The 25,240-nt window shown below is 38.9% G+C and overlaps 2 protein-coding genes across 2 annotated transcripts in view; both read left to right on the forward strand.

Moving 5' to 3' along the window:
- The window catches only part of DMGDH (dimethylglycine dehydrogenase), a 43,957-nt gene extending 29,542 nt beyond the window's left edge, over positions 1-14,415 (forward strand). Inside the window, exons 12-16 of the mRNA XM_017808085.1 lie at positions 223-440; positions 1,360-1,517; positions 2,617-2,676; positions 11,578-11,712; positions 13,187-14,415. Coding sequence (XP_017663574.1) covers positions 223-440; positions 1,360-1,517; positions 2,617-2,676; positions 11,578-11,712; positions 13,187-13,402 — 787 coding nt within the window. The 3' untranslated portion in view covers positions 13,403-14,415. The remainder of the gene's footprint in view (positions 1-222; positions 441-1,359; positions 1,518-2,616; positions 2,677-11,577; positions 11,713-13,186) is intronic.
- A 4,759-nt stretch (positions 14,416-19,174) lies between these two features.
- LOC108494007 (arylsulfatase B-like) overlaps positions 19,175-25,240 on the forward strand; it is a 7,341-nt gene continuing 1,275 nt past the window's right edge. The window contains exons 1-3 of the mRNA XM_017808073.1: positions 19,175-19,462; positions 22,377-22,563; positions 24,666-24,856. Of these exons, the coding sequence (XP_017663562.1) occupies positions 19,175-19,462; positions 22,377-22,563; positions 24,666-24,856 (666 nt within the window). The remainder of the gene's footprint in view (positions 19,463-22,376; positions 22,564-24,665; positions 24,857-25,240) is intronic.

The following is a 25,240-nucleotide window of genomic DNA, read 5'->3' on the forward strand; positions in this document are numbered from 1 at the left end:
TGCCTGTGTTGCTGTACCAGTGTTTCATGAGAAAACAGTGTTTAACATCAGTGATGGATTTGACTATCTAATGTAGCACATAGTTTTATTGGTTATGAGAAGGTGTGGCACTGGGAGCTGCTGGGGAGATGAACACTAAAAAAAGTTACTTGTATTAAAATCTTATCTAAATCAGTTATTTTTCATAAGAAGTGTAACATCAGTGTTGTGTTTTATGTGCAGATGGATAGAAGAGAAAGTAACAACAGGTGGATACAAAGTTGAAATAGAAAACATGACAGATGAGATGGGGGTACTTGGTGTAGCTGGTCCATATGCACGAGAAGTCCTCCAGAAGTTGACAAATGAGGATCTGAGTCATGCTTCCTTTAAGTTTCTCCAGTGTAAACATCTGAAACTTTCCAATATTGCTCTTATTGCTATTAGGATATCATACACAGGTAAGCAATAGAAAAAACATGCACTTAAGGAAAAAGACAATTAATAAAATAATAAATGTCACTAAAATAATGTTGAAAAATAAGTCTCATCATGTATTCTTAAGAAGTAGGTTCATTATATTTTACATACAAATGTGGGAGGAATTACAGTACATTGATTTCCAAATGTGATATGGTCAGGGTCTGTGCTGAGTTTTTCCAAGACCCTTTTTTCTAGAAATACCCCATAGTGTAAATATTTATTTTGCAGAACAAAAGGCCAGTTCTGATAACCTCTGTGGTATTTGCTGCAAAACCAACGTCAAGAATTGTTTTTGGATTACTGTATATTAGTGTTTGTCATGTGCTTTGAAAATGTAATGCTGTAGTGCTTAGTTTTTGGGTTTTTTTCAGTTACTTTTTATTTTTATTTCTTTTTACATCCATCTCTAGTGTAATACATTGAATTCAGAGCATTCTGAAGCAGCTGAAGTCCTTGTAATTCATATTCTCTTTCTGTTGTGCTAAATATGATACAATGCACTGATTCTTATTTACACTCAGTTACATTTGCTATTCACTCGCCAAGTCATCATCTGGTTTTAATGCCCTTAAACTTAATTTATCATTGTAACTTCATTACATGACCTTTCCTTATCAGTTATTCTGATTTTTCCTTACCCACAGTTTTCAGTTAACAGTTTAAATTAGAATAATGGAAATTATTCTAATTTAAGTAAGCCCTCTGCTTAATACAGAGGGCTCAAATCCTCTGGTGGTTCTTGCAGGGAATGAGACTTGCTATATGTTAGGAGAATTGACCCTAGAGTGTGAATTAGCACTTACAGCATTGATCCACACTTTTGACCAAGAACAGGAGTGTATTTATTAGGATCATTTCATTGAGTTGATGAAACCATTAATCTTCTTTGTATAACAGGTGAATTGGGCTGGGAGCTGTATCATAGAAAAGAAGATTCTGTAGCTCTTTACAGTGCAATCATGGAAGCTGGCCAGAAAGAGGGAATTGATGACTTTGGAACATATGCTCTGAATGCTTTAAGGCTGGAAAAGGGTTTCCGAGCCTGGGGGGCAGAGGTCAGAAAATCTTCTTTATTATTCCTTCTGAGGTTTTTGGTGAGGAGGAGGGGGGTAGTATGTTTGTTGGAGTTTTTTTAATTTATTTTTATTTAGTTATGACTGTATAGCTTTTAGTGAGAGTTAGCATAGCTAATATTTGTACCAGTTTCTCCATTTCACTTGAAAAAAAAATTTACTTTGAGCAGGAAAAGCTGCTATAATTCTGACTGGTGATTTCTAAATAAAAATAACTAGTGTACTCTATTGCAATGCTGGCAAAGAAACACTTATTTCTATTCATGTATGGTTTTCCCTCTTGTGTATAACAAAATTATGAAGGTTTTGCTGAGCTCTGGTGTTTTAAAATCAAAAGTTTGGCTGATAGATTCTGAAAACATTTTATTTCTGTAATAACTGTGTCCTGAGAGGCCAATTATTCTTGCTTCATAATGTCTTTGGAACTTTTTCATTTCCCATTAGCTTGTTTCTGCAGAATTTGCTCACTCACAATAAAGAACTACTCAGGGGGTCTAGAGAATTTGGGGAAGGTCAGTATAATTTCTGCTTACCTGAAATTTTTCCTAATTCCTTTTGAAATGAAAGAACTCAAGAAGGTGAAATGGCAGGCATGTAGGGGTCCTTTCTGTTTGCCCTGTGATAATTATTTTCATTCTTTCTTCAAATGCTGCCGAACAAATTATTCCCCCTACACCTAAGGGGAAGGTGGTGAATGAAACTGGCTGTGTTTTATTTTCCTCTCCAGCTAAGACATTCTGTTGTGTTGTAAAAGGTGTGCATACCTCAGTTATTCAGTCTTCTGCAAGTTCCAGTCTCCTTTGATGAAAAATCCCGTTTCTTACTTAAATGTGTTTACTTTGCATATTGAAATTAGATGACTGATTTACATATCTATATATCAGGCACTATAGTAGATACACTGTTTAAATTACATATTGGAAGCTTTCAGTGTATTCAAATGGAAGTTGTACGTATGCAATATGGAAGACATTGACACGAGAGTAGATAGAAGTATGCACAGAAAGAAAAAATAAGCCCACCAACCCAAAAGCTATGATGGACCCTCATTGCTGGATCGTGAATTTATATCTTTTAACAGATGAACTGTGACACTAATCCCTTGGAAGCTGGACTGGAATATTTTGTAAAGCTAAACAAGGTATGTCTTATTACTTTCAATGTGTTCTATTATGTCCAGGGTTATTCTTTTAAGTGTTTGAACATTAAAAATGTCATTATCTGGAAAACAAAATGGGTTTAGAAACTGAACCATGCAACTATAATTATAAGGATAATTACTTTATAAGTACCAACTTGTTTAAAAAAAAAATTTCCCATGTCTTTTACTAACAGAATTTTACAATAGATCAGAAAGTTGCAAATACTAAATGTTTTTGACATGAAAAATAATTCTTTGTGATTTTTTTTCAGAGAGAAACTTTAATTATATACTTTTGTAAACATATAGTATATATATACAAGTTGAACAAACCTGTTCATATTTTGAAAATGTTTTACCTGCTTATTCTTGTTAAAGCAGATGTCTCTAGGATTGTTTTCCCTGGCTACCACTCTAGTACAACAATTATTGAAAAACAAATATATTTTTTAGAAATGCTGATTGACAACTGACAATAATAAGTTAAATATAATATAAAATAATATTTTGGTTAAAAAAATAATTAGTTGTTCATAGAACTTCTGAAGAGGTCCTCTGCTCATAACTTTTTCCCACCAGATTTGAAGTTTACAGAATGGAGCTAGTTGCATTTAAATGTGCAGTAAAAAAGATGTTATTCTATCTCCTTTTATCAGCAATCTCACTTTCTTGTATTAATATTTTGGCAATTCAAATTCTTTTCTAGTCTAATAAATACAGAAATTGCTTGTAATTCTCTTTCCTGGTCCAAACTCTGTCAAATAGAGGACCTTTCCATGAAACTTGGTGAAATCACGTCCTGTGCAGATCTAAAGCCATCTGCTGCTATCAATTAGTCCATCAACTCAAACAGTAGTTTTCTGCACAATGGAAGTGAAGTTTCTACTGTGAAAAACCTGGTCCTAGAGATTTCAAGTGAGGTGCGCTATTTTTGACTTAATATTTTGCTTCCGTTTTTTATCTGTAAAATGAAGTGCCAACATTTTTATGTAAGGGAGATCAAGAAGAAAAAATGTTTGTGAAACATTTCATCTTTACGATGATGTAATGTAGTACAGGGACAAACTATTCTTATTTATGTTCTCTTTATACCTGAAATGGTAATAAGTCAGATAATAAATTGTCCTTGGTATTTTTGCCATGTTATGTGGAGGCACTGTAGAACTGGTAGAAAGAATGCAGAACTTTAAGTTACATCTCCAAATAAAAAGCAAATGTTAAACAGGGAAAGCCATTGCTTGCCAAGATGCCCGTGCAAAACACATGAAGGCACTAATGTGCATGAAGCACTTGATTCTCTAATTGCTCTGCACACTTCTCTGCAGGGTTGGAGCAGTTCTTTGGAGCAGATACTCACACTGTAGGCAAATGGACATGGAATGAATCTCCAGCAGAGATGCAGGGTGTCAGCTTAAAACATTTGCCAGTTTTGCTGAACTAATGTGAAAAAGGAAATAATCAATTTTTTTTATTGACTCAAATGAGGGCAGTTGTGACTGTGTGTTGACACTTCGGAGGTACCTGAGCTTATTCAGATATTGGAAGCACTTGTAGTATGAAATGCAGTGTGAGATTATTTACTCTGCTTCTTGGCAGTTTGAGTCCCAATTCCATGCCTCTGGTTTTGTTGTACATTTAGCATAGTGTAGACCTCAGCATTCTTTACAGGCCACTGTGACTGAAGACAAGCAATACCCTTTTTTCACCTGTTCCTATGGTTAAGGAAACTTTCTGCCCAAAAAGGGCAAACGAGATAAAAACTACAACAGGTACTTAAATACTTCTTTTTGACATTTTGGTGTGTTGGGTTCCTCACAAACAATAATCTTTGTGAAGAAAGCATGTGCCCCCAAGTGGGGAAAGTGCTGATCTCTGTGTAAATTAAAACCAAAACACACTGTTCAGTTAATTGCTTCTTACTGTGCAACAAGGAGCTGAAATAGCTCACAAAATAGAAAAAAAGACTTCAGCATAAGTGAATCTTGAGTGGTATGTTATGGAAAATGAAAATAGTTTCTAAACAGATTAAAATGAATGAATAACCAGATGCCAGTGAAGGTAATATGATCAAAAAGAATTTTAATTTCCACAAGAGGGCATTCAAATATCTGGGAATATATATCAAGAGATGTAATTTCCTAATAAATTCCTGATGTTCTCTGTGTTTAGAAAGTTTAGTGTATGCATCATCCTCAGGTATACATGGACTAGTAATTTTTTTTTTATTAATAATAGGAGAAACTCTTAAAAGCTTAAGCTGACTTTCCCCCCCCCCCTCACAGTATAGTAAATTATAACATGGCAATAAGTAAACCCATTTCCTCAGGATTTCTGTGACAACTTTCATTTTGTCAGTAAGGCTGAGGAGATGGCATTGTTCTACGTGGTTTCCTCTAGACTCTGCTTAATAATCTCTTTTTCTCTAATGTTGGTGTTAGTTGCTTCCTTGCACAGATGAGCAGGATGGGCTGCAATCAAACCAAAGTGGAGGGACAGTAACAAGATTAATTTCTAATTTAGAGTATATAATGTCTTCACAACTTCACAACAAAAATCTGTCCATTTTAGTAATGAAATTTCTTTTAATACCTGTTCCTTTCTTTTGGTTGTTTAATTGAATTTAGTAAGTTAGATGAGTTGTTAGATAGCCTCATCTCATGAATAAGCACTCTGCTACTAAGTATTGAATAAAGTCCTAATGTCAGTCTCTGTGCCAGGAATTTCACAGAATAACTTTAAGGAAGAAAAAGTTGCATTTCTTTTTGCTCCATATCTGAGAATATTGTTCTGCACATTTGCACATGCTTAGGTTTTCAAGTGCTCAAAAATGTAGCGTATTCACCTCTGAATGCTTAAAACAGCTTATTTTTGTCCTGAGCTTAATGGACCAGAAGTTCCGATAAAACTTGATGTTACAGTGAAAAACATCCACACCAGTTTAAGTTGCTCATGGAAATGAACTCTTTCATAAGGGTTTTCCTTGTGAATCCAATAGTGACAACATTCATTAGGAGCTTAGAGTCCGCAGTCGGCTCTTGTTTGTGCTTGCGTTGCTGTATCCAAGACTGCCATCTCCTGGTCACGCTCTCTGCAGCAACAGCTCACTGCAATTTGGGAAGAAAATGCAGTAGATCATGGAAATTCTTTGGAACTCTGCAGTAGTGTGCTCTTACAGGCCAGGATCCGACTGCTTAGCTCATAATTCATATTTGTTTCCACTAGGAGAAACTACTGAGGCAGTGTTTCTTTGCCTCAGCCCTCTTTATTTACTGGGGCAGTTTCTTTGTTCTGCATTCCAAGCTTCTTTCCAGATTTTCCACTCTGCTCTGCACTGGTGCAGCCTCACCTTGAATATTGTATGCACTTCTGGGCACCACAATATAAGAAAGATATTAAGCTGTTAAAGAGTGTGCAAAGGAGGGCAACGAAGATGGTGGAGGGCCTTGAGGGGAAGCCATATGAGGAGCAGCTGTGTGTTCAGCCTGGAGAAGAGGAGACTGAGGGGAGACCTCATTGCAGTTACAACTTCCTTTTGAGTGGAAGAGGAGGGGCAGGCACTGATCTCGTCTCTGTGGTGACCCATGGGAATGGCCTGAAGTTGTGTCAGTGGAGATTTAGGTTGGATATTAGAAAAGGGTTCTTCACCCAGAGGGTGGCTGGGCACTGGAACAGGTTCCCCAGGGAAGTGGTCACAGCACCAAGCCTGACAGAGTTCAAGAAGTGTTTGGTTGATACTCTCAGGCACATGGTGCGATTCTTGAACATGGTCCGGTGCAGGGCTAAGGTTGGACTTGATGATTTTTGTGGGTCCCATCCAACGCAGCATATTCTGTGATTCTGTGATTTTTCTATATCCAGAATCTCTTACATTTTCTTTGGCCTACTCTACCAGCTTTTCCTTTCTTTTTTTTTTAATACCAACGCAAAACCTTCTCCATTGTTTTTTGCTCCTTTCCCTGTCTGCTTATCACTAATTGCATGTCATCTCCTCCAACTCTACTCAGTGACTACCTGAATTTCATTGTCAAAATGCACCTCAGGCTACAAGTACTACCTCTTTTTCTCACTTTGATATTTGGTGGTTTTAATATTGCACCTATTAGAGACATGAGTAACTGCTTTGTTAAGCATTATGCATAAAAGTTGTGTTATGCCTAGCAGCTTCTCATAGATGGGTGAATGACAAGATAAAGTCCTTGAATATTAGTCTAACCTCCAACATATCAATACATGAGTTGTTATCTCATGGGAAACTAGAGTGAGCAGTTCTAAGTATGTGCTTCCATGATTTTATTCCTTTGGTAGCAGATTTAGACTTACAGTTTCATGCCCTCCTCTTTCTAGTCATTGTTTCCCTCCTGACCACTCTGCCAGAACTGTTCTCAGTTGTTTCAGTCCAACTTGTTATGTTCTTATGGTCTAAGGTGCTATGTCCTGATGTATTAAAGCACAAAACAATAAACTTTTTAGGGAAAGGGTGTTTTTTTTTTTTCTTTTTAATTTCATGAGTGCAGGTTGGAGAAAGAAAACTAAAAGAATCTTGAACTGTCCCAATTGCAGAAAGCATACCCTCCAAAAAAGGGAGCACTAGCAGAATCACCACTCCTGCCTCGGGCCTCTAGAGCCCTGGACAGAAACGCCACCCAGCACTAGGTGAAGAGAGAGGGTGGGGAAAGTGACAGAATAGATGTACACACTGGCTTTCCAGGTCCCTGCACCATTGCAGCATATGTAGTCATTTATATCATTAAATGACTCTCATTAAATGCTACTATTCTGACCTGGTAACACCCTGCACTTTCAGAAGCACAGAGGCAAGCAGTGAGTAGGGACAACCAGAAAAACAACTACTTGTAGCTATTTGTTTGTGTTTTCCATTTCTTAGTTATTTGTTGAGTTTTTCTCTTGTCTGTGGTTTTGGTTTGTTGTTTGGGTTTTTTTTAAACAAGCACTGACTTTAAAACAAGATCTGTCTTTATGGGACTACAGCAAATGATTCATCATAATCTTCTTGCTTCTTAATCTAGTATACAGCAGGCTCGGTGGGTGGAATGCCTGGCACTTGATGTCCAGGTCTGGATCAAGTGCTCCAACTTGATGCAGTACAGTCTGAACTTCAAGAATTTCTGTGTCTCACCCTTATTGCCATTGTCTGCCCTTCCTTCACTTCTCCAACTTGCATATCTCCTGTTCTGAGAGGAATGACTACACTATTGGTGACTGATCCCACACCATAACCTGGTATTTCATGCCATCTCTACTCCACACAAGAAAGGGAAGAGGAGGAAGAAGAAACAGCAGAGACTTTACTGAAGAAGAGCCAAGGAGCCTGGGGATCTGAGAAAGGATGGAGTGATGGATAGAAATTAGGAATTTGAGAGAGGGGAATGTTACTTTTTTCCCACCTCTCTTTCAGTCCCCATTTTTTATGTCTATAGCATATTTATTTGATGTACTTCTCCATCTAAGTTCCATTCAAATTGAAATTTAGGTGTGGAACCATATTCTATCATTACTTCATTTGGTGTCCAGAGGATCATAAAACAGAGGAACTTATTCCACAAATTTATGCAGGCTATGAAACATGTTAGAAAGAATCTACAGTGATTTTGTTATCTGTATAAAATGAACACCTAGGTCATTCCCAGTGTTTTTGTTGGGCCACTTAAAGTAATAAAGACCTACTAAGCCAGGAATTTTGAGCCAAAATAATTAGGTAATTCATCAGTTGTTTGTATTATGTCAATTTCTTAGAGCTGGGTGTTTGCATACAAGAAGGGTTTAGGTAGATTAGTGGTGCAGGTGCCATATGTGACTGGCCACATCTCCTTTAGAACACTATTCTGTGCAGCTTAAGCTGTAGCTTTGGCATGTAACATTATTTGAATACTTGTATTTAGTTACAAAGTTACATTCTCTGTGATTAAATACCAGAAATTACATTAGCATGAGTAGGAAAGAATTGATTCAATGCTAAGCAAATGTTTAGTTCCTTGTTATTTCTCTTGATCATGCAAAGCATTTTAGTCTGTGAGTCGTGCTATGGTATACACCCTTATTTGCATTTCTAGCTGTAGGTGTTTTCTATAGTTCTAGGTGTTTCTGCATAGCAGAAAAGTGAGAGGGAACTACAATTGCTGAATATTGTCTGGTCTGAGATATTAGCTTTATATTTTCCAGAAGCCTCTTGACAGTTATATTCTAAAATGAATCCTCACAGTCTTTTCTGATCTGAGCTATATTTCATGCTGTCTTTCCCCAAAGAGTGCCATCTGTGGTCCTTATGCACAGTATCTGCTTTATCTTCAGTTGGTTCACCTCGATTTTCAGACTAACTCATCCTTAACTGGTTCATAAGCTGTTTTCCACAACTGCTTACAGAGCCTAACCTTTAATAGTGCAAAACCTCTTCATTCCTTTATAATAATTTCTTGTGAGCCTACACACAGACATATGTGAACATGAAGAACTGCAAGAACACATGAACTCACTGTATAATAATCTATTCCAAGTATAATATGTGTTGCATGTAATTCTGACAGTGCAACACATCTCTACAGAATTATCTCTAAAGAACATTACCAGAAATAGTATTTTTGAAGTCTTCAACAATATTTAATTTCTTTTCTCTAAGGCACTTATCCAATGAATATAATTCCTGCTTCAGACCTAAGATCAACTGCCTTAAAATAGCTTGCACTGCTAGTCATCTCTTCAGCAAAGGCTGGAAAGCTAGAGGACTTTGTAACTGCTATTATGTTTCTTGCCTATGACCGGTATGTATCTGGCAGTTTAGCTGAATATGATTATTTTGTTTTGCCTGATCTGTATCTTAAAAGAAAAAATGAATAGGTAGAACTGGCAAGGCACTCTTGTAATATTTACTGGACAGTTATTAGAAATAATGATATCCAGCTTGATTACTATTTTATACTCTGTCCTAATTCTCAGCATCTTTGAAATGGACTTTCCCTTGGTTCTCAAAGAACTTTGTCCAGGACCACAGTGTTTATAACAGCTCTTTTTTCGTTTTTCCAGTTTATTCTCTACCTAGCTAACTAAGTTGTCTGGGTTCCATTTAAGTTACATTTAAGTCTTCAGCTTTAAATGTGAGGTATCAGGTTCACAGCTATTGGTAGGCAAAATAAGCTCATAGCTGTGAGCCTGGCCATGATACTACCTAATATCTTTATTAATGATCTGGATGAGTGGATTGAGTGTACCTTCAGTTAGTTTATGGATGACACTAAGCTGTGTGGGAGTGTTGGTCTGCTGAAGGGAGGAAAGTTCTGCAGAGGGATCTGGATAGGCTGGATTGATGAGCTGTGGTATGAAGGCCAGTGGTACAAAGTTCAGTAAGACCAAGTGTCGCGTCCTGCACTTGGGTCACAATGACCCCAGGCAGTGCTACAGGCTGGGGAAAGAGTAGCTGGAAAGTTGCCCAGTGGAAAAGAGCGCGGGGGTGATGATCAACAGTGACAGTGAATCAACAGTGACAGTGACTGAACATGAGCCAGCAGTGTGTCCAAGTGGCCAAGAAGGCCAGTGGCCTGTAGCAGCTATAGTGTGACCATCAGGACTAGGGAAGTGATCGTTCCCCTGTACTCAGCACTGCCGAGGACGTACTTTGAATGAGGTGTTCAGTTCTGGGCCCCTCACTACAAGAAAGACGTGGAGGTGCTGGAGTGTGTGCAGAGGAGGGCAATGGAGCTGGTGAAGGGTCTGGAGCACAAGTCCTGTGAGAAATGGCTGAGGGAGCTGGGGTTGTTTAGCCTGGACAAAAGGAGGCTCAGGGGAGACCTTATCGCTCTACAACTACATGAAAGGAGGTTGTATCCAGGTGTGGGTCAGCTTCTTCCCCCAGGCAACTAGTGACCGGATGAGAGGAAATGGCATCAAGCTGTACCAGATGTGGTTTAGATTGGACATCAGGAAAAAATTTCTTCACGGAAAGCATTGTAAAGGATTGGAAGTGACTGCCCAGGGAGGTGGTGGAGTCAGCATCCCTGGAGGTGTTCAAGAAATGACTGGACGTGACACTTGGTCTAGTTGACACGGTGTTGATTGCTCAAACATTGGACTTAATGATTTTAGAGTTTTTTTCCAACCTAAATGATTCTTTGGTTCTGTGATATAATCAGGCTAGTGGAATCAGCTCAACATGATCACATACAGTAAATACTGTCTTGTATACCCTTGAGGATTCAGAGACTTGTTGATGACTGCCCCCATACTTGTCATGCATTTATGCAGTCTGCTTCCAGAAATATGAAAATCTGCATGTATCTTTCTAAGCAAGCTGAAAAAGGGAACTCCAAACAATAATATTACTCTTTACCTAACACACAGCATTATCCCATAAATGGCAGATATAGGAAAAAACCATACTTACCTTAAAACAAGAATATGGAGTAAACTGCCTGTTGTGCAGCTTGGCAGAGACACCAAAGTGGAATACTGACGAGTTACTGTCATGGTTGATACAGCATCAAAAGGAAGTGGGTTCACAGAGGAAGGCCCAAACTTTAGGATCTGGGTACTGGAATTCCCTTTTTTTCATAGAAACTGAAATGATGTGCAGTTTTCTGTCTTATAACCTTAACTGGGCAGACAGTGTTGTTCCACATCTCACTACATGTGTATTTCTACTATGTTGGAATTATTGATATTAAAGTACTGAGATCTAGGAAAAAAAATAAACTGAATAAAATTACCAACATACAATGTACCAATATAAAAATACCAAGATACTATCTGTCAAAGATTTGATTTCATCTATATTTCATACAAAATACTCAAGTGACAGGAAAAGAAATTAAGATAAATTTAAGTGTTTATAATTCTAAACTTTTTGCAGAACCCAAATAAACATATATCATCATTATCTTCTATTTTTTTCAGCCAGCAGACTTTATAGGAAAGCAAGCACTGAAGCAGATTAAAGAAAAAGGGCTCAAACGACGACTGGTATATCTCACCCTGGAAACAGATAATATTGATCCAGAGGGAAATGAAAGTGTGTGGCACAATGGCAAGGCAAGGAATATAGATCCTATATGTTACAAAAAATCAATATTAATTCTCCACCAACAGAATCTAACTTTGTGTTTGAAGTGTAAATGCATTATTTCTATTTTACTGGCACAGATCAATTTGAAGCTATGATAAAGACTTTCTAATCTTCATGCAGGAAGCAAAGGCTAACCAAGTATCTACAGAGAAAATGTGAAATGTTACCAATTCACAGAAACTAGGCTTGGAACAGACTAAAGGATTCTCATACGTTTTCTTCTTTAGCATTCTCCTAACAACACTTTTGCTGTTCACTTAAAAGAAATGAAACAACAGCAAAGTTCAGGCCTCCACATTTCAGCATATATTATGTGTTGAAACACTCACTGGCAGTTGAATTGCTTTAGATGATAAACATATACCTGTGTATACTGTATGTTCCACTGAAAACTAAATGCAGAAGGAATAGACTATTTTGTCAAGGAGCTAAAACTTCCCAGTTTCAGGTGATATTACTCTCAGTCAAGAATATTCTAAACTGCATGACACACTTGAAACTTGCTTAATGTCTGAAGTGTATAAACCAAAATGCGAGATGTTGTTACAACCCGGTTTAGAAGCTCCGCGCTTTACCAGGTGTTAAACTTTTATTTCAGGCGTCAAGAGATTTTGCCTACACAAACTCTTGCAAAGTCTTTTGATTCTGTGGTACCTTGAGGTCATGTCTGGAGAAAAATTACACATTTTTCTCTTAAGAGATTTTAATTTGGTGAGAAAATAGGGGTTTTGGCAAAAAGGGTTTAACGGAAATAACATGAGACTTCAAAGAAGCATTACAACAGATTACTGAAACTAGCAAGCATTTCTATAGTAAGGAAACCTTTGTTATACCCAGCAAATACAAACTTAGGTGAAATACCATAACTTAAGCAAAATACAGACAAGTTGCCCACAGGAGTAAAGGAAGACAGATTAAGAGAAGAAAGAATAAAGAGAGAGAGGAGAGAGACATATTTACCACTTTGGAGGTCACATGTTGACAGGTCAGGAGGGCAGAGGCCAAGGGAGAGATAGAGACCCTGTGCATGTCTATTTATAGACTCTGGCTACTGTGGCCACTCCCCCCAGGCAGGACCTTTGGCTCACTGCCACTCTGTCTCCCCAGCCAAAGTGAGGGGTGCCACAGCCAGTTAGAGGCTCCAGGGTGTGTGGTGTGGGCAGGCCACCAGGCGGCAGCCCAGCCACATGGCTTTTCCTGCCATGTGCTCTGCATGGACGTGGCCATGTTGGCTCCAGGCCTGAGCCTAGGCCTTCACATCTCCCACCGCAAACAGACAACATGGTTTATTCGACCTATCAGTCAAACAATCAGTCAATCAGGCAAATCCAGTCTCTGACAGATGTGTAGTTGTTTGGCTTGTTGGTTGGGGTTTGTTTTTTTTTAGGAAAATCTCACTGCATCTTGAAAATTAAGATAATTGTTTGTGATTTCTTTCAGGTTATTGGCAATACCACATCTGGATGTTTCAGTTATGGTGCTCAGCAGAGTCTAGCTTTTGCATATGTTCCCACAGAACTCAGCAAAGTTGGACAGAAATTGGAAGTTGAACTTTTAGGTAAAAATTATCCAGCAACCATTATACAAGAGCCACTGGTGCTAACTGAACCAACAAGAATACGCCTTCAGAGAAAGGATGGAAGTCCCAAAATATAAACTCAGATGAGTATACAGCAAATTATGCAGTAGGAAATAGTGCTATTAATATGGATGAAATTAAGAGAATTGAACTACTGAGATTTGCTAATTACTAAGCACAAGATCCTCATTACCATACATCAGTGAGAAATTCAATGGTCTTACCCTCCTGCTTCCTTGTGTGGGCTGTTCACAGTAGAGATCTGAGCAGAGCTGATGAACCAGTAGCATTTGTGAGCAGAAGCACTTGCTTCCCAGTAGCACTTGTGAGCAGAAAGTGGAGGGAATGAGTAGATCATTGATTCAGCTTTCTCCGACACTGGCTGGCAGATCTGCATTAATGCATACAAGAAAGGTGCTCTTGATACTGCCCAATAGCAATTTCCTCCTCCTCCTTGACACTCAACAGTTCCTCCTTTGCCTGCCCTCAGGGTAAAGTAGCTTACTCTGGCTTCTTTACTACACGAATAGCAAACTCATCATTAAAATCGTATCGCTAGTTCTCAGGATGCTTCATAAGGAATTGAAATACATTCCATTAACCATTAAAAATAATAAAGACATTATTAAAGGCAAACTGAACTGTTGACATTTTTTCTCATTGTGTCAACCTGGCAGAAATTCTCATGGAAGATCAAAATCTACTTTTTCTCAATGAAGTAGTTATAGGAAACCCATCTTCATTTTTCCACATGAATCATCTGGCAGATTACATGTAATATTCTACAACACACATGATGTTATTGTTCAATTTCTGAATAAAACTTAAAGAACTGTATCAATGGATTTACTGTATGAAATCTGAAGTGCTAGACAGACACCAAAGATTGTCAGTTCTTCCTTTTACTGTTAATTATAGATTGAACAGCAGTAAGAGCCTTATATTATTACACAGAAATATTAAAAATGAAAAAATATAATTACACTGACAGCAAAGGAGCTTTATTGAGTGTTAAATATTCAATAACCTGAGTAAGCAGGATTGGTGTATGGTGAGAACACACTAACTTAATAAAACATTCTTCTGAGTTCAATAATGTGCTCAACAATTCTTTTGAATAACAGTGTTAAAATTTCTAACTTACAGAAAGAAAGTAATGCTCTCTTTTAGGCTATAGATAAATATTTTCAAAGTACGTACAAATAACATCCAAAATGTACCTTCTTCAAAGGAGTTGGTGCCTGTGAACCTTCAGCAAAGAAGCAAATGTATAAATAGCATATACCAGGAGAAACATGATTTTTGTAATGAACCGTTACTCTTGATAATTTAGCTGACATTACATTGTGCTATTCTGAATATCTTTTAAAAAGCAGGTCAAAATAAAATCTTTGCCAGGTTTGTATATAGTACTATCTTCAGCTACCATTCAGAAATTATTCTATGTTATACTTTCATAAGTGACTGAGTTCTATCTTGCTGAACCAATTAGCGATGTTACTTTTTCTAAAGGCAACATTATTTGTGATGAGACACTTAGCCACTGTCACTCTGTGAGCATTTAAGGAATTTAAAATACAACGCAATGCTCTCTGGTTTTATTTAGAGTATGGAGGAGAAGAGCAATTCTTAGGAACATAGTTTTGAATTTCAGTATTTCCCAAGATTATGCAAATTCACTAGGCACCACAATCTGGAGTGTACAGTAACAGTCCCTCTGAGACAGACTTTCACATATACTTTCCTAATGAACTTTGCTAAGCCAAAATTTTTCCAATGATGCCCACATATCCTAGTCTGAAAAGTTAGAATCAGGTTTGTAACTTCTTTTCTGACTTGGAAGAAGTGCTATTCATGAACACATCAACTGGATCACTCTGACTGTGCAGAAAGGACAGGCTCTCTGCAGCCTGAGCAAAATAGCAGATAGAATTCCTATAGTCAGGTGAACTCAGAAACTGTACCCTCCATGAGCATTTCTAGCTGTAACCTCCCAACCCCTAACTTCTCCATGTAGCTGATGCAGACCTGTCTCATTGTACACTGTAGTATTATACAGGTCCAGACACTGATTTCTTTGTGTGTTTCTCACTGACAGCTGTTGTCACCCAAGTCTCACCAAGATCAAGCCTTGGCCAATTAGTGGAAGCCATATGAGGAGTGGCTGAGATCACTTGGTCTGTTCAGCCTGGAGGAGAGGAGACTGAGGGGAGACTTCATTGCAGGATACAACTTCCTTGTGAGGGGAAGAGGAGAGGCAGACACCACAGTTCTCTGTGGGGACCAGTGACAGGACCTGAGGGAAAGGCATGAAGCTGTGTCAGGGGTGGCTAAGGTTAAATATAGAAAAAGGTTCTTCATCCAGAGGGTGGTTGGGCACTGGAACAGCCTCCCCCAGGAAATGGTCACAGGCCTAAACTTGTTAAGAGTTCAAGAAGCTTTTGAACAATGCTCTCAGGCACATGATGTGAGTCTTGGGGTTGTCCTCTGCAGGGGCGGGCGTTGGACGCAATCCCTGTGGGTCCCTTCCAACTCAGCATATTCTATTATTCTAATTTTCAGGATTTAGATAAGCAGACAACGTGTCATGATATTTCTGGGACAAGGCAATGTAAAGTTTCTTTCCTGCAGCCAAGTTAGAAGACTTAAACAATTTCGTGTTCATCACTGACTGTGTGTAAGAGAAATGGAGTATCTGAGAACTTGTGGCATTCTGTTACTTCTTAAGAATGGCTGTGCTTTCTGTTTAACAATGCATTCAGGAGCAGAGATGCCAGAAGTAGTTTTAAGCAATGATGGCTGAGTATTAGAAGCACTATAGCTGTGATAGCGGTATGTCTAAAAGGGCTTCCTAGTTGACCTAGCTTCTTTTTTACTCCTCTGACACCCAAGTCAGCCTACTGAGTATTCATCAGGGTAGCTCAACATTGCAGCTTCTTGCACAATGCAGATAAATGAAACAGTATTAAGACAAAGTTTTACAAATCAGGGCCACAGAGAGATTCATATATACAGCTCAATCTTTCAAGGTTATTTAAAAACAAAAAAGATAAACCGGAAGAAATGAGATGGGGGAAGTGTTCAGCAGCTTTTGTAGTTTCCTGTCACTTCTTTTCATTACAAGTTGAGATATGGTGTTGCTTAAACTTGTGGTGCCAAAGTACGGCAAGAGTAAGTGAATAGGAGCAAGAGTGTTTTAAGTAGTACATCTATGTTTTAAGAGGGCTTTTAACCAACTAAACAGAAATACCAAGGTAGAAAGATTGACAGGGACTTCTCTGGAGTCTTCCGCAACCCCATTAGCTAACAGAGGAGACAACTGCAATGAGGTGAAAAAATGACAGTTGGTCATCTACGAAATTTTCTGAAATACTCAGATCCAGGATATGTCAAAAGGCTGTTTTCTCAGACATATTTTTTGTCATTTTCCTTTATTATTCCATGTCCAGAGAGTATTTGCATGTCAGAGTAGATGTTACTATTACCATTTGAATTTTTGCTCCAACTTTCCATGGAAAAACTGTCATGTCCGTGCTTTGTATGGAATGATAAATCCACATGGATACCGTAATCTTACGTGTCACTCTAATGGCTTCATTAATCGCTGACCCAAAACAGCATCCAAATTATTCAACTCCAAATTTAGAAAAGGTAGACTGAAACACAAGAGACTGAACATAGACCATTTACAGGATTTATTAATTTGATTCAAGAGAATACTATCTGGTGTAAGTAGTATTTTCTGATTGGTATTCCAATTCCCTCAACAAGTAATAAAATATAAAATAAAACACAAATACTTAGAAAATATGACAGGCAGCAACATCCAGACTGTGAATGTGCAGTATCTGCAGTATATGTTTCAGATAGTTCAATTTAATGTTTTAACTGTCAGCTCAGGCAACCAGGTTATCTGGTTCTGGTAGAGTAGGATAATCAGCACATAACTCTTGACACAAGGGAATATGCGTTCAGCTGCTCTTGAATACCATGGTAACTTTGGAAACATGACAGGTGAATAGCTATTATTAATTTTATTGCAAAATTTGTATCCACCATTTCTGATTTCACCAGCACTATGCAGATTTTCAAAGTAATTTTTTGGAATGAACTAAAATGTTTTCCATGAGAATGTGCTTTGAATGGAACTTTACGTGTAATAAGGACATGGAAGAAGTTAGAAAAATAAACAGTGAGACATCTGAGACTGGTCATGAGATCTGAGTGAGGAAAAAGATAAATCAGAACTTTGCTGCTTTTGAACAGCATGAAACACATCTCAATAAAGTAAATTCAACTAATAGTTACATACCAGCTTGTCAACAATCCTGGAATTTACTTCAGGAAAAACTGACTTTAGGACAGTACTGTTGTTTCCTGTTCCAGTACTGGCTGTGGACTATAGCATATTCTCATTGTAGAAAAAAAATCTAGCATCACTCATAATTGCCGTTTTTTTCAAACCAGCAGGCAAATCAGTGGCATTTAAAAAACCCCAGCCTGATAGCTTCATAGGCCTATCCACTAGACTTCATTCATAGAAGCATGAACTAACTTTCTATAGAGAAATCAAAAAGAAAGTAGTCAATAAAAAAAAAAAAATTAGTCAGGAGTCTAGCATACTCAATATTTGGCTTTCTTACCAAGAAAACCAGTTTTTAATGTGGACTGTTCTTTGATCTGTTACCAAATGGCTGTATAAATTTGGCAATACACCTATGTAACATTCTAGCTAAATGTGAAACATATGGTTATTTGATCTTCAGCTAGACACTGAAATTTATGTGTATTCTTTGGATGAACAAAATTTATCAAAGTTGATAGCTATTTCTGTCCTTTCACAGTCTTAGATTTTACATCAGAATTATAATGAAGGTAGTGGTTGTTTGCATTATTGCTTTAGGCAATTACATGGTTTGCAGAAATAGACAGCCCTGTCGACATAGCTGCTATTTCTGCTTCTGAGTTGCTTCACTTCCTTCCTACACTGTAACTGTCACTAGAACCATCTTACAGCCAGACCTAGATCAAGGCTTCTCATCTGTATGGGCAAAATGAAAAGAAAAAAGCACTGTGATTTTTATGGTTTTGCAGAGGGGTCGAGGGGGAGGAGGGAGGGATGACACACATGGGTCTCTTGTTTGTGAGTGAGTGTGTGTGTGCGTGTGTGTGAAAGAGAGCAGCTGATACTGAGTTTCTCCAATAGGAATTATTTCCATCTTGCTCAGCTCAGCTGCATCTTCAGTGACGGTGGCAACTCACTTTTCCCAGGCTGTAGCACACATTGGCAAGCAGCAAGGCCATGTCTGTGTTGCAGCTGTCTCACTTTGCTTACGCACAGATAAACTCTGAGGGCAGTATATATTAGATCTGGATGAACTGTCATGAAGGCAGAAATAAGAGCCCAGTATTAAGACAAAGTACCTGAAAGCACTGTGTCCTCTTCTCATAATGTTGTACTGACTTCCTTGAAATCATAGATTACTTGAAATACAAGCTTGAACACAGTTACGTGGTTCCCCTGGGGGAAGGCTCCGTGGTTTAAAACAGGTGTTTAATGTAAGAGTTGAAGCAAGTCACAATTAGAACGGTCCGCCAGCATCAGCGAGTCGGATACTCTGCCAACACCAGCAACAGCGTTACAATTTCCTTTCTTAACTCACTCCAGAACTCACCGGCCCAAACCCACACCGTTTTCCCCGCAGCACGTGCTGCCCCGCCCCCCGGCTCGGACAGGGAGCGTCCGGGCCCTGCCCCGCCCCGGCACCGCCCCGTCCCCGCCCTGTTCGCTCGGCGGGCGGAGCCCCGGCGCCAGGGCGGGCCCTGCGGCCCAGTTCCTGCTGCCGGGGATGGCGAGGCAGGCGGTAACGGGAATGGTTCTTAGCCGGCTCCTCTGCCTGCCCCTCTGCCTCCTGCTCCTCTGCCTGCCGCGCCCGGCGGCGGCCCGGCCGCCCGCCCCGCACCTGGTGCTGGTGCTGGCCGACGACCTGGGCTGGGGCGACGTGGGCTGGCACGGCTCTGCCATCCGCACGCCGCGGCTGGACGCGCTGGGCGCGGACGGCGTGCGGCTGGAGCGCTACTACACCCAGCCGCTCTGCACCCCGTCCCGCAGCCAGCTGCTCTCCGGCCGCTACCAGGTAGGGCGAGCACTCGGGGCTGAGCTGTTTCTCCCGCGGGAGAAACACCGGGGCTCCCTCCGTTGCCCCTGGGGCTCCCTCCGCTGACCACACTTCCCGCGCTTCGCACGCTGTCGGCAGGTGGATGGTGGGTGCTGCTCCCCTGCTTGCTTCTGGCAATGCTCCGTGTAGTTTGTGCTTCATGTGTCCCGTGTGCCGGTACGCTGGAAGAAGCTGTTTTCCACTACTCTGTGGAAACCAGCTGCTTTTATATGCAGTCTTAACTTACCTTTGGCTTGCGAGCTCAGGAGTAAACCAACATGGATTTAGTGCAAGTTGTTCTGCCCCAGAAAAGCCGAGGTGCTCTCTGTTGTTCTGCTTCAGAAAAGACGAGGTGCTCTCTGTGCTTAGGTTGGATTAATAGGCATGGCAGCCAGTAGTGGAAGATATCCCTTCCCTAGTCATCTGACTCATAAGGTACTTCTCCACTGGACAGGCACCCGGTCGAGGTGTAGACAGAAGTGGATCAACACCACTTGTTCAGTTTTTCCAGCATCTTTTCCAATGCAGGTTTAAATGCATCCCAAGCTGTATACATTCTCCTCCATACAGTACCATAGATGTAGATGTTTCTGCACTCCTTCATGGAGTGCACACAGAATGATCCTTAGGCTGGCTGTTCAGCTACTTCATAGTCACAGTCATGAGTTTTCCCACTTTTTTTTTCAGTTGCACAGGTATAAGGATTGGGCTTTTTAACACTGATATAACTCTCCCCCTTCCTGCCCTTGTTGCAATTTTGGCAAAAACGGGAGTAGAAGGCAAGAAACATGGCCATACAGCATAGACAGAAGGAAGAAACTCTTAAAGGGTTAAGTGTGCTTCAGAAACTTACCGCCTCAAAAAGTTCTGCAAGTCCATGTTAACAGTAGTGATTTTCCAAAGAAACTCCTCTAAATTAATGAAAATAAACATCATCCTGTATGATTGGATTCTTATCTCTTGTTGCAGAAAGGTTGATCTAGGTGATATGCTTTCCTTGCAACATTTGTCCTATTCCTAGAAACTCCAAGAATCAATAACAATGAATAGGAAGAAGTAATTTACATTATCTTTATCAGCTCTTTAAGTTGTTCTGTTAAATAACCTAAAACACTTCTTCATTGTGACTATTTTTAAAATACAGTTCATAGTCTGAACATGCTTACCTAGAAATGGGCCATTGCTACATCTCATTTTAAAAGTGGGCCTGGGAATGGCTATAGTTCAGTCTGGATTTAAATTCATGCTATGCATCCGTCTTGATAATTTAATGATCTTTGTGTTGATCTTGTTACAAATAAGATCATAAATATTAGAAATATATTTATAATAAATATTAGAAAATGGATGTATTCCATTTTAAAAAGAAAAACACTCGGTGCAGGAAATAATTATGCAGCAAATAGGTGGGATTTTTTTTTTCTTTGTTTTACCCATTGATATGATTAGCAATTACCTAGAGATTTGAGAAACTAATTTAAATCTGCTCCTATCGGGAGCTGGAATTTTGATAGTCACCCTGCAATCTGCAAGAAAAAAGAGCAATGGTGTTGGTCTAAGAAAGCTGTAGATTTTTTTAATTATTGCTTTCTTCTTTTTGTTCTTGTTTTCCAGAGACAGTGGGAGAAATTAAAGTGCTTTGTTACTGTGTGTGTTTCTCTAATATTTTCTGTACTACAACATTTCAAAATATGTTTGAATATAATTTTATATATAATATAAAATTTATAATATAATTTTTGAAACTTCCTGTTTCAAGGAAAATGAGTAACTAGTAGGCCTTTTGTAAGGGCCCACTTGCCTAAAATCAGGGCTTATTTTAAAAGTCACTTCTGAGTGTTGCTAACGTGATGCTCTAGAAGTTAATCATGGAGCTTGCCACACTAGTGTGCTTAGAGGAGTTATAAAATCTGATGTCTTGTGCTCTTGGAGGTCTCGGAGTTTTGTGCTTTGACACACACAGATTAATAGAAATATTTAGTAAATAAGATATTTATTCTTGTATACATATGTTTGCTGGCCTAGGTTTAGGGTAGTGCCTTTTTTTTGTTGTGGAGGAGACAGGGGATTTGACAAAAGTCAGCTTATAGTACACAGTTACTGAAGAGTTTTCTTACATCAAGCACAGTATACTAATTGAAGTATTGTTGTCAGCTATGGTTTTGTAAAGAGGTACAAAATTCACCATTTATTAAGATTGGAAGCTTAAGTGGAATTACTAAAGGTCAGATTTAGGCAGTATCTAAACTTTGTGTCATCCTTATATTCAAATACTTTTTATGGTGCTCACACTCATTTGAAGTATGCAAATAAGTATAAAAATGTGTATATATAATATCCTTTTAGAAGAGTAATGGAAAAATAGTTCTCTTACCTCTTATCATCCTTTCCTGATACACAATTTCCTGTTCTCTGATACTGCCAAAAGCTTGACAGCTTCAACTGTCTTGTGCCTTTTTGACCATTTCCATCTCATTTAAAATCTCTAACTCCATATTGAGATGTCCTTAGACTTCAAACACACCATAATTGTAATTGTTACCTGTTGGATATTTAGCTAAAAACATTAGAAGCTTTGGGTTTGTTTGGTTTTGTGTTGGTTTGTTTTTTTGGTTTTGGTGTTTGTTTTATTTTTTTAATTGCACTTGATTTATACCTGGGAAGATGATGTTAACCCTCACAGTACTATTTTCTTGTCTTCCTCCATGCCACCTTGCCCTCCACCTGCAGCTTCCTCATCTTTTTCAGTGCTACATCAGTAAAAAGAGGATCCCCTAAAACTAAGGCTAACCTCTGATGTAGCTGTATGTCCTTTTGGGCTTGGTTATAAATTGACCCATGGGAACACATGGCTGCATTGTAAGTGATCTCTCGTGCTTCTTTTATCTGCTAGATCCACACAGGTTTACAACACCAGATAATTTGGCCATGCCAGCCCAGCTGTCTGCCACTGGATGAGAAACTCCTCCCAGAGCTACTTCAAGAGGCGGGATATGTTACTCATATGGTGGGGAAGTGGCATTTAGGGATGTACAGAAAAGAGTGCCTTCCAACCCGCAGAGGATTTGATACTTATTTTGGTAATGGTTTGATTTAATATGTGCAATAAATACAGTGTTAAAAAGGGTGAAAAACTGCCCCATTCTTTTAAGAACAGCAGATTTACTGTTAGTTTTTAAGTACATCAATACCTGGGTGTTCATGTTTCTGAACTGCTTAAAATAATACCTTTATAAATATGCCTAAGCTTAACAACTTACTGAAGAAAATACTGTACTTATTGTATGGCTCTGAATAAGGTATTCCGCTCTTACGATCTTTCCCCACCCTCCCGCTTTCCTATTTTATTCCAAATTCTCTACCTCTTCCCCACAGCAGCACAGGAGAGCAGGGAATGGGGATTACCGTCAGTTTGTGTAGCACTGGTTTTGCATATCTGGTGACAGGATGGTGTGAAAACGTCTGTAAAGCAGCATCCAAAAGCTTGCTACTTACGAACTCAAACTCTCAGACTAATAGAAAAATAGATTGTCCATGTGTGAGTGCAGTACTTACAGAGCAACTTGTAGCTACCCATTGCTTATTCTTCCTCTTAAAATGTTGGACTCCTCTCCCAATGTCGATTGGAGGTTTATTAGTTTTGCACAAGTGTCACAGATGTTAAGTGACTTGAGCTGTCTGCTCTGCGTTTTGTTTTGCACAGTACTGAGTGCAAAGTAGTCCATGTCCACTTGGTTGTTTTTAAGACACTTTAATTGAATCATGAATTTCAAAATCATTCACTTCGATGTAGAAGCCCGTGTCTCTCTTTTCTAACCTTAGGCTTAAATGAAGAGCAAAACTGTGCTATAGACAATGTTGATCCAAATGTTAGGTAGGAAAAACTATTCCCTTAGATGGTTCATCAGTTTTGACTCTTCAAGGAGCTTGGGGCCATGGTTTCACAACTGAATTAAGCTAATATATATGGACCAGAATACAAGGGCTCATTGCTTAAACATATATGCTTCCTCCCATCCCTTCACAGAAGCTTGGGATCGTTTTGGTGGCACAGATGTAGGTGGGCTGCCGTTCCTTATGAAATCTCACCCTGGGACTGAGCAAGCACTTAATGCAGGAGCCTGAACACAGGCTGGCACTGGGTTGGTCGTTGGGTGCCCAATGTGACATTATTTTTCAAGAAATGTAACAGTTCAATATCCTACAATGTTAATGAAATTCTGGTAGGCATTTATTAGCAGCATTTGATTCCATGGCATGCTTGATGGAATGTGTCCTCCACTGGGCCTCCAAAATGGAAAAAATGCAACTTGTTCCTCTGCATACATTGATGTAAGCAGTCTGCACACAAAGTCAGTCTTCATGCTTTGAAAGAAAACATATTTTTCTCCTAAAAGTATATTAGACATTTATATTGTATTTAAGGCAACTTCATTCTTTCTGTACATGTGTTTTGTGCAAATAACTATCTGAAGCTGCTGAATAAAAATTCAAGTGAGCAGTACTAATTTCTGAGATTCTAAGAATTTTAAAAAGTTTTGTTTCTGATAACTGAAACACAAAGGGTTATGTTATCCTGCTCCACAGGATAGCCCTAGGTAGGAGCAAATCTATACCTATAGAATTTTTACTTGGTTTCTTTTGGGTATCTCTAAATGATAGTGTCCTTTCTTCACCACCTGGTGTCAGCAATAGATCGGAAATTACAGCTGACATAAAAGATGCTTTGTACTTGAGTGTTTTTGAATAAATAAATTAAAAAAATTCCAAACTTTCTATTAGAGATGGAAGTCTTACATGAAAATACAAACATACAAAATTGTACCAGCAAAAATCAGACTAGTGCACAGACTAGATCACTGCCTTTGCTATCAGTGCATTAGTTTATTGCTAATGTTTTTGATATCAAATTATAATTATGAAATCATGGAACTGCTTTCAGAATGTTTAATTTCTTTTGAAATTACTACTTGCATTAGCGATGAACAGTCGATGAGGTATTAAATGTTGGGCTACTTAGACCTATCAGAGGTGTCTCTGTAGGTGGTTCAGTGTTGAATTCATGCTTCAACTCAAAACCACTAATGTTTTGACATTTATGTTTGGCTTTTTTCTCTCCCTGATGTATCTGTTTATGTGACACGATGTTGGCCTACTCATTTCACATCTTTTCCTGTTCTAGGCTATCTTTTGGGCAGTGAGGATTATTACACTCATGACCGTTGCGTTCTCATCAAAACAAAGAATGTAACGCGCTGTGCTCTGGACTTTCGAGATGGAGAAGAAGTTGCAACTGGATTTAAAAATGTGTACTCCACAAATTTATTTACAGAAAGAGCAATAGATCTTATAGCAAATCACAAAACTGAGAAGGTACAGTCAGCAGCTGTTACTCTGATAACTTCAATGTTAAAGAATGTTTTAAAAAATGTGAACGAAATATTAACAGAGAGAGACCCGCACTTGAACTGTAATTTGTAATTCACTAAGGTGCATAGAGCTAAATGTGAGAAGTAGTGCTAGTAAAACTTGTCAGCTTTGGTAGGCACTGGCCTGCTACTGATCTCCATTTCTTTTATTACAATGCAATTAATAAGATTTTTAATAAGATATTTAATTAATAAGACCCCTGGTGGTCTAGTGGTTAGGATGCAGCACTCTCACTGCTGCGGCCCGGATTCGATTCCCGGTCAGGGTAAAAAAAAGTCCCCTGGGCAGATGGAGCTCGTCAGCCCTGTAAGGCAATCCATCTAAGAG

Source organism: Lepidothrix coronata, unplaced genomic scaffold (genome assembly GCF_001604755.1).
Source record: "Lepidothrix coronata isolate B3197 unplaced genomic scaffold, Lepidothrix_coronata-1.0 Scaffold22, whole genome shotgun sequence".
Taxonomy (NCBI): domain Eukaryota; kingdom Metazoa; phylum Chordata; class Aves; order Passeriformes; family Pipridae; genus Lepidothrix; species Lepidothrix coronata.